The sequence below is a fragment of the Episyrphus balteatus genome, chromosome 1, assembly GCF_945859705.1.
Source record: "Episyrphus balteatus chromosome 1, idEpiBalt1.1, whole genome shotgun sequence".
NCBI lineage: Eukaryota > Metazoa > Arthropoda > Insecta > Diptera > Syrphidae > Episyrphus > Episyrphus balteatus.
This window is the reverse complement of record NC_079134.1, coordinates 38,649,435-38,659,219: the sequence shown is the minus strand read 5'-3', so window position 1 is coordinate 38,659,219 and position 9,785 is coordinate 38,649,435. Positions and strand designations below refer to the sequence as shown.

Below are 9,785 nucleotides of genomic sequence, written 5' to 3'. Positions count from 1 at the left end.
TAGTTTATCCCCAAAATAATACTTTCAAAAATTGATTTCCAACTAAATTACTCCCTAAAATATGCACACAATTATATTTTTTTCTGTTGTTCTGTCTCTGTAAAAAAAATAAAGCCTTAATAAATTCATTTTATTTAAAAAAAATTACATTGTTTTCAATGTGTGTTAAACCAAAAAAAGTTACTTTATCAAAATAAAAGTAAATTTATCGTTAAATTTCTAAATTTAAATTTTAAACGAAAAATTGATCCTATATTAAAAAAAAAATAAAGATACAGCATTTTTTGAGATTCGAGTTAAAAAAAAATTCGAGATAAAATTCATTGTTCAATAAAAAAAAATTTGTTTCTCTAAATCGTTCGTTCGTATAATTTGGATCTGGATGATTTTTGTTAATTTTTATTGTTTTTTGTTTTATGTGTGTGTAGGTTTAGGTACTGCTGCCACGCCTCCTTGCCCTCTTTTCTTCATTCTTCGATTTTATTTTGTGTATGTTTTTTTTTTTTTTATTATTAATTTTTTGTATTTTGTTTTTAAAAATTTTGGCACACTCCTTCTCGAATCAGACTATTATCTCCCGAATGACACGACGATTTCTAGAATTAGGTGTCGAATAGCCACTTTCTAGACTTTCATCATAACTAAGGGACATGTGTTGTTGTGGTGGTTTCGCATCTTCTTGTTCCATGTGTTCCATGTATGGATTGGGTAGACCGCTTACGTCATGATATGGTGAATCTAAAATGAAAATAAATAAAAAAGGAGTTGTTTAAATTAGAAAATAAAAAAAATATTTAAGAAAAAGTTTTATTTTTATTTAGGGGTGTGATGTTTTAGCATGTGAAAGTGTGTGTATGTGTAGATAATAATATATTTTTTTAGAGACGACAAAACTTCTATAGTAAAACTTACATTTACTGCTTCCCGTTAAAGCGTTATATCCTGTACAATATCCGCTTTTGGATGCAATAAAATAGAGAATACAGGAAAACAATTTTTTTTGTGTTTTTTTTTTTTTTATTTGATTTTTTATGAATGGAAATTTTATGAACAAAATGAAACTACAAATCAAGTTAAAAAGGAATAAAAATAAAAGAAAAAGTAATGAAATAAAATATGAAAAGGGTTCAAAAATAAAGATGGAATCAAAACATTGACTTTTTTTTTTTTATTTTTTTGAGAGGAAGGTCTTATAGAAACTATAATATTTTTCTATTTTCTTTCGAGATTTAATTTTTAATTTCGAGGTTTTTAAGTCCAATTTTTGATATCGACATTCAATAATTGTTAGAAAATAGGCCCACACATAAAAAAGCACTATTAAAAGACCAACGAAAGTTATAGGCTTCATTGGATTTGTGATTTTAACCAGTTTATACCAATTAGAAAACAGTTGGAATTTTGTATCCCTACTCTATTTAATTAGACGAAGATCTTGAAAAATTTGTTTAAAATTTTGGTTTAAAGTTGACAAATTTAATCCATGTGCATGTGCAATTGGTCAAAAATTTGTTAAATATACACAACGATTAAAGCAATTTTATAAGTTTTTAAACATGATTTATTGCTTGATTTGTATATTATACCAGTTCAGTTTGTATATACCAATCAGTTTTCTACGCTAAAGAAGTTAAAAATGGTAGACTCAATGATAAAATCGGTGCAAGTCAATAGTAAGCTTGACAAAATTATTTAATTTAGGATCAAGGCATAACAATTTTATACCAGTCGCAAGTAACAACTTTCTGAACCGAAAATTTTTTAATTTTTGTCTGAACTTGGTATAAAGTTGTCACATTTTTTCTTAATCTAATCTAATCTAATCTTTTAATAAAAAGATCATTGAGTTGCTTGAAATCTTCGAAAAATCATAAAAAATTGTGATGAAAAAATATCAATCGAGGTTTTTCACACCCAACACATTATTAATTTGTTAGAGATTGATTGTTTGATTGGTATAAACTGGTAAAATGTTTAATTTTAATTACCAAGGCATCGTACCATGTTTAGATCAAAAAAGATTTTAAAACGGCACAAAATACTATTTTATACCAATCGGGAATAACAACAAAATTCTATTTAAATCCTTGAATGTTTATAAATAACTATGCATTTAAAGATGAGATCAATGAATTGATATCCCTTGAGGAATTACTACAGAAATTGTGAAAAACACATGCATTGCAAATGGTATAAATGGTATAAATATGACTGTAATGAATCGTATGAACAGAATTTTCTAGCTTAGAAAACACGAAACATGGACTTACGATATTTCAATGCTTTGAAATTCAATTTTACGTTCTCTAAATGAGTTATACCAGTTTATACCAATAAATTAAATGTTTTAAAAATCTAATAACTAAACATCTCGTCACCAAATAGAGTGCAATACCAATCTCAAACTGGAAAAGAATTCTGATTTCACAGACTGACGAAATTGGTTCAAAGCTACCGATCGATTGGTCTAAAAATGTCTTTCTCATTGAGTGAGTCTATCAAATAAATCTTACTGAAACCACTTTTTTACTTCTAGCAATCGGGATTAATTTCATAATGAAAAACTGCCTTTTCCAAGGACATCGAATTCTAATGAAATATTTTAAAACATTGCGGTTTTTTTTTTTTTTTTATTACAACAACAAATTTAATGTCTTTTGTCCAGTTTCAAGATATATATGACCTCGTTAAAAATGATTAGTTTTAAAAGATTTAAAATTATTACAACCTTGCATTGTTTTGTTTTTGTAAAGAAGAAGAAACATTTTTATATATTTTTCTGAAAGTCCTTGCAGCCCTGTTGTCCATTTAACATACTCTAAAAAAACATTTATAAACAACAACAATAAATCACCGACCACATTCACTCAAAAAAACATACACAAACGAACGCATTTTAAAAATCATTTACCTTACATTAGCCCATTAAGTAAACGGCCTTAAAGGGTATAATTAACATTGCCTAATTGCAACCACTGCCATATTGTTCTAGAACGTCAATTTTTTTCGTTACTTTTATCCTGATTTTTGTTTCGTCCTTTTTTTTTTGTTTTAGATTAAATTTTTTTCATGTGATTTTTTTTTATGTTTCTATTCGTGGCAATTTTGCGTGGATATTGTGTTTCCATTTCGAGGCTTTTGTTAGAGAGTTTTTTTTTAGAATGGAGAGACACGTGTGTTGTATTAGTGTGTGTGTATCTGTTAGTTTGAATAACGCTATACGATATAACGTATACAAATGTATACGCGAGACTTATCGGTTAATGGTGGCATAAGCTCACTTCCTAGTTGCCATATTGCTTGCCATTGTGTATAGTAAAAAGCAAGTAAGTAAGCAAGCAAGCAAGCAGAGCAGCAAAGGCAAAAGGCTTCCAGGGCAATTTTGTGTCACCCTATTATCATTGTCGTTGTTGGCTGGCAGTGACAGCTAAGAGCCAAACCCCCGATGGCTTTTCATTTTCTCATTTTAAAATGAACAAAAGACAACGGAAATACCAAAAAAAAAAAAAAAAGAAAAATAAAAAGAAGAAAAAACTTAAAGGTGATTTATGTGTTAGATCATTTTAAAATCTTTTTTGAACATTTTAGACCAGTTTATACTAATTTACGAAAATAACTATTAAACCATTTTAAAATGATACATAGACTTTGTGGTAGATGATTTGAATGTTGAATAGTTTGATATCTTATTTTACTTTTTAGACCAGTTTATACCAATCAATGGAAAATACTATTAAATTTTCTTAAAATAAAGACGAAAACCTTCAGGCAGACGGTATAACTTGACAACAAAATAGTCAGTTTTGCCAAAAATTTAATTTTATACCGGTCAAGTAAAATTTTTAAAGACCAGTTTATACTACCAATTAGCGGAAATAACTATTAAAATTATTAAAGTGCTACATACATTGACTTACAGGTAGATGATTTGTGTGTTGGATGGTTTGACATCTTATTTTGTTTTTTAGACCAGTTTATACCAATCAATGGAAATAACTATTAAACGTCTTTGAGGTGCTGCAATGATTTTCAGGTAGATGTCACAACTTTTCAATAAAGTAGAAATATGTAGTTATTAAAATTTAAGACCAGTCGAGTTAAAATTTTAGACCAGTTTGTACCAATTGGTGGAAGTAAGTATTTAACCTCATTGAAATGCTAAATAGACTAAATACATGATTTCTGTGTTGGAAGGCTATCCATCTTAATTTACTTTTAGACCAGTTTATACCAATCACCGGAAACTCCCTTGAAAGACAAGATTTTTTTTTTTCGAACTCAAAACGTGCTCCCTAAGACTTTTGAAATTGAATAAAGCCAAGTTAGTAGGTAGGTAGTAACATCACGGTGATGGATGTTAATGCTCTTATACTTTTCACTGAAAAACACCTTCTTATTTCAACGGGGAAAATTTTAAGTGCATTTGCCAGATATGCCACTGCTCTTAGAACAGTTTCACAATTTTTAGAAATAAAACAAAAAAAATTCTATCTCTGTTTCTAACTTGAAAAGACTCTCTTGGTTAGATTGAAATTGTGCGGAAGCGGATCCTTTGCATTAGATACTTTTTGAACGGTGCGTTGGTTGTTGTCATCTTCAAAACGTAGGTGGAGGTACTATGCCTATTTCTAAGCATTATAGATACAAAATTGTCTACCTTCAATGGAAACTGAAGGTTTAAACTTTTTTGGTATATGAATTTCTATTAATTACTCCAGATATCTTAAAGATATAGGAAGAAAGTGGAGGAAGGGGCGATAAACATTTTCACATAAATATCAGGTAAAAGCCGAGATTTAGGTTTCTTTATCGTTTTACAAAGATATAAGAAGCTTAGTTCAGAAGCACGATATTTGGAATAAGAAAACCCAAAGAGCATGTACTTGCTTTTTTTTTTGTAGCAAAAGGGAGTACCAGCTAAATTGGATTATATTCAACTTCGACATAGAAAGACGGCTTTTAGCACTTTAAGGCACAGTAAGTTTTAACGGTGCACAAGTTGAGGATATGGTTGGCGGTTTGAGTGAAATTAATGTTAGACGGGTTTTACCCGTGAATATGAAAATAATTAGATTTACTTGGAAAATAATGATTTTTTGTGGAACGAAGAAATTGGATGAGTTGGAATTAATCTTAAAAAAGAGTTAAGATTCTTAAAAGAGCGACCTGGACAACGTAACAGCTAACACTACGATACTTTTAACTTAAAAAATTGCCATAAACGAGTTTTGCTTGGCCATTACCTTGAAGGGATCAACTAAGTTGTTTGATAAAATCAGCGACTCCAGAAAAATATTTTTTCTAGGCTTTTTTTTTTCTTACATTCAGAGGCAGATATCTGGTGACCAAAAATTAGAAACAAGTTTTGGTTTTCAGATATGAGTTCACAGTAAACAAGACTATACATTTAGGTAAAAAGATGTGTAATATTTTTTTTTCGATTTTTTGAGGAAAAAATCAAGGTTAACCCCTTATCGAAAAAAATTCATTTTATAAAATTTCCTCCAAATTCATCGAGTGAGATATCAAAAGAAAGGTCTTTTAAAGCTCTATTCATTAGTGAAAACCAAAAGTTTTTTGGAAGACTGCTTGTCGAGTTATTTGCATCCAAACATATTTTTTTTTTTTACATTCGGAGGCAGATATCTGCGGACTAAAAACTCCAAAGAAATTTTGATTTTCAGATATGAGTTCACAGTAAATAAGATTATAACTTTAGGTGAAAAAAATTTGTAATATTTTTTTTTTCGAATTCTGAGAAAAAAAAACAAGGTTAACCCCTTATCGAAAAAAATGCATTTTATAAAATTTCCTCCAAATTCATCGAGTGAGATATCAGAAGAAAGGTCTTTTTAAGCTCTATTCATTACTGAAAACCAACAATTTCTCGGAGGACTACTTGCCGAGTTATTTGCATCCAAACATTTTTTTTTTTACATTTGGAGCAGGATAGATAGGATCTTCAGAAGATAACTCAAGTCGTAAAATTCAGACCAGTGCCTTTTTTTGTTTGCTCAGTCGTTTTCAGCTTTTTTAATTTTGTGGCCGAAGTGAATGTGAACTATATGGCATAGAAAAAAAATTAATGATAGTAAGGAAAAAAGGATATTAATCAACATTGAGACAGCATGAGATAAAAAATAAGTAAAGATGGTGAGACAGAAAAGAGAATATGAGATAGAGATTATGTCACACCCTTGCGGAAATTATAGTTATTAGATATTAGATACTCGTAGTTAAAGTTTACATATATTTTCAAACTTTATTATTTCATTCCTTTTTCGAAAAAAAATCTGTGAACTTCAAGAAACTCTCTTTAAATCACATTTTAACAAATAATAATAAAAATGGCTTTTTTTCAACACCTCGTTTATCCGTCGATATTTTTACAATACTTTTTCTATCTTCCAGCTCATCCCACTCATATCCTTAAAAAAAAATGTAGGTAAATGCACGAAAATAAAAGTAAAACAAAAAAAAATCCCCTTTTTTCCAGGAAGTAGGTAGATTTGATAGGGGGAAATATTAATTCACTAATGCGTGAAGGATAAATTTATCCCCATCATCAGGGAAATTGCAAAGTCTACATTCAAAAATACAATTCAATACCGCATTGATGAGAAGAAATGGAGTGAAAATATAAATTCAAGGGATGTCTCCTGTTTTCTTTGATTTCACCAAAAACAAATATTATTTTTCGTTTCTTCCTGTTTTTGTCAATCCTTCTGATCATATGACTGAAAATCTAATCTGACTGAAAAGAAAAAAAAAAAAAAGGATTCTTACATGAAACCATTAGAGTAAAAGACAGCACACTTGAATATATTTGCAAAGGGAATCATCAAATGATTGAATTTCAATTGGATGTATATTAAAGAAATAGGGGATATCAAGGATATCCTTCTGGTAGATATTGCGCAAGTAACACAAATAATATGTTGTTTTTTTTTGTTTCAAAAATGTATTGAATCTGACGAAAGAAAACCAAACAAACCAAATAAAAACACCATATTTGGATGTATTTATTTTATTGGGCAACCATTCAAATATTTTTTTTTTATTTTGGTTTGAGTCCTTGGGATTTTGTTTGGTATTCAAAATCCAAATATTTGGCAATATTTTCAATAAAACCACTGCGTATTATTTATTTTAGATTCTTAAAGAAAAGTTCCACTGCTTGGATTTTTCGCTTCAGAAATTCATTAAATTCATATTATACTTATATTGTGGAACGTATTTTGGAGAATTGGGATTTACAAGGAGAGATTTAATCTCATATTTTAAGCATAACTAGGAATTTTTTTCATTTCAAGTTTTCAAAAGTTGTGGATTGTATTTAGAGGTTTTGGAACCTAATTCTTGTTTGTTACATTTTAAGCAAATTTCAGGCAGTTAAATTTGAACTAGGAATTTGTAATTGAACAAATTTAAGTTTCGTGGTGAACATAGTAAATAAATATTCAATGGAAAATTGGATTTGTTAGTTTCAAGAAAAATTGTGGAACGCGTTTATGTATTTCTCATTTCAAGTGTTAGTTAGATGAACAAAGGAAATCTTGTGGAACGTATTTAATTGTACATGCAGCATTTAGGAGAAATGTAGGTACTTAAAATTAGGGTACGCACTTGATTTCTCATTTGAAGCGGGTAACGGAAGCTTAAAAGCAATTTGGAACGTATTCAATATTTTTTGTCGTCAGACTAAGATGGATTACAGGCAGCACAACTTATTTTATTTCTTTAGTGAAAAAAAGGATTTTATGGAAATAAAGATTAATTTAAAACATATTCAAAAGACAAGTAAAAATTAATGTCAATACCTAGTGTTTATAACAAAAATGAAAACAAACAAATGAATGCCTTCCACAAAGTGTAAATTGGAATTCGAGATTGGGAGAAAACACAGTCTATATGAGTTATTGAGAACATGACAATTACCAAACCAAAAGATTAAACTAAATTAACAGTTGTGGATCTTAATCCACATAAAGTTTAGTGAAACAAACAGAAAATGTCGTGGAATAAATTTGAAATGGTTTAAAATGAAATGTGAGTTGTGTTCTAGAAGAAGAAAAGGTTATTAACGCATGTGGTCTGAGTTTGAGTGGATCTTACAAACTGTGGAACGTATTCAACTTTTCATGTGAACGGTAAGTATGTACGAACTGAAAGAATTCGTACGAATTCCAAGCGTTTCAATTGTGGAACGTATTCATTTTTTTTTAAAAGTGGATCGTATTTTTCATTATTATTCTAGAGAAAAAAAGTAATTAATACTATCAAGTTTGGTTAAAAAATTCGTATTTCACTATTATCCATGTGAAGTTTAAGCTAAGTGAACTTGATAACAACTGTGGAACGTACCTAAAATTAATGTGTTAAAATAAAATTATAAAACTTTTAAATGTTTATTAGTTCAGTTGGCTAAAGGAAAATGTTGATTTTGTTCAATTTCCATTATGACGTTTCGGCTAAAGACTGTGGAACGTATTGGGAAAAGAGGATAAACATTTTGTTAATTCAAGGTGTGTGTAAAATACATAGATATAAAATTTAGTTTGTGGAACGTTTTCAGTGACTAAGTAATAACACTAATTAATTTAGTTCTACAAGGAAAATAGTGGACGTATTAACATTCTTAAGAAAACTGTGGAACTTAAACTTCTAAGTTAACAAAAATACTATAAAATCTTTTTTTTTTATTCAATTAAATAAATGAAATTATTTTCTTCATCACGATGTTTCTTAAACCCCCCTACAATTCTTCTTCAAATGAAAAAAAAAAGACACACACACAAACACACAAATAGTAAAATGCAAGTAATAAAACAAAAACAAAAAAATTGAAAATATTTCTCCTATCGTGTGCCAAAAATAGTTTCTTTGAATACCGCTTACAACGCTGTTTTACATTGAACTTTCATTTTGTTTGCTTTTAAATTTGCATAATTCTGTGTAGAGATGAATGAAGTTTATATTTGCCTTCGAAATGCATATCTAATCAATCATTTTCGATTTTCGCACATCCATTGTAGGCTTTAATCCTGTATAAATATTATAACAATGGATTTAGTTATTTAAATATGAGTTACGTGTACCGTTTCTTCATCTTTTATGATCCGGGAGAGAAATTTATATATAGTTGATGATTAAAGTAAATGCACCCTTATTTCCATGGTACCCAAAATCATAGGGATGCAAATCAAATCCTTTTGGCAGCCAAATTTACTGAAAATCAACACCTCTAATTTCCCAAAGAATTTTTTCCTTCCTTCTCGAAAATAAAGATGAAAGACAGAAACTTAAAAAAAAAAAATGATATTTTACAAGTGAACTTGTCATGCAGTCCTTTTTGAGTTTGACATTGTCAAATCTTCTTTATTTTGTGTGTAAATATCCTTCAGGATTCATGTAAATGGCATTTCGATTTGTGATTCTTTTGCAATTTTCCATTGAATTTTCATGCTTTTTTTTTTGTTCTCTTTTTTTTTTAAATCCATTCCAGAGACCTGATAGAGTTCTTGGATGTCTTCTTTTTCATTCTGCATCCTGTTTTACACTTGGAATTAAGGATAAATCCTGTAGATAGAGATATATATATTTTTATTATATTTATTCAACCCACATTCTTTCTCCGATTAATGATTTCGAAAAGTATCAGGGTTTTTACTAGCTTCAAGGGTTTGTATTTTTTTTTTTTTTTTGTGGATTGTATTTTTTTAAGCCCTGATTTCAACACTATACATCCTTTTTTTTGTTTCTTTTGTAAATTTTCACAGGAAATT

The 9,785-nt window shown here is 29.0% G+C and overlaps 1 protein-coding gene across 2 annotated transcripts in view; it reads right to left on the bottom strand.

Moving 5' to 3' along the window:
* Nucleotides 1-453: 453 nt before the first annotated feature.
* The window catches only part of LOC129905543 (hemicentin-2-like), a 456,916-nt gene continuing 447,584 nt past the window's right edge, over nt 454-9,785 (bottom strand). Inside the window, exons 8-9 of one of the 2 annotated variants that reach the window (XM_055981020.1) lie at nt 913-956; nt 627-738 (exon numbers count right to left, since the gene is read on the bottom strand). In XM_055981020.1, coding sequence (XP_055836995.1) covers nt 928-956 — 29 coding nt within the window. In that variant the 3' untranslated portion in view covers nt 627-738; nt 913-927. Of the gene's footprint in view, nt 739-912; nt 957-9,785 lie in introns of both variants that reach the window. The other variant, XM_055981019.1, reaches the window with a different exon arrangement.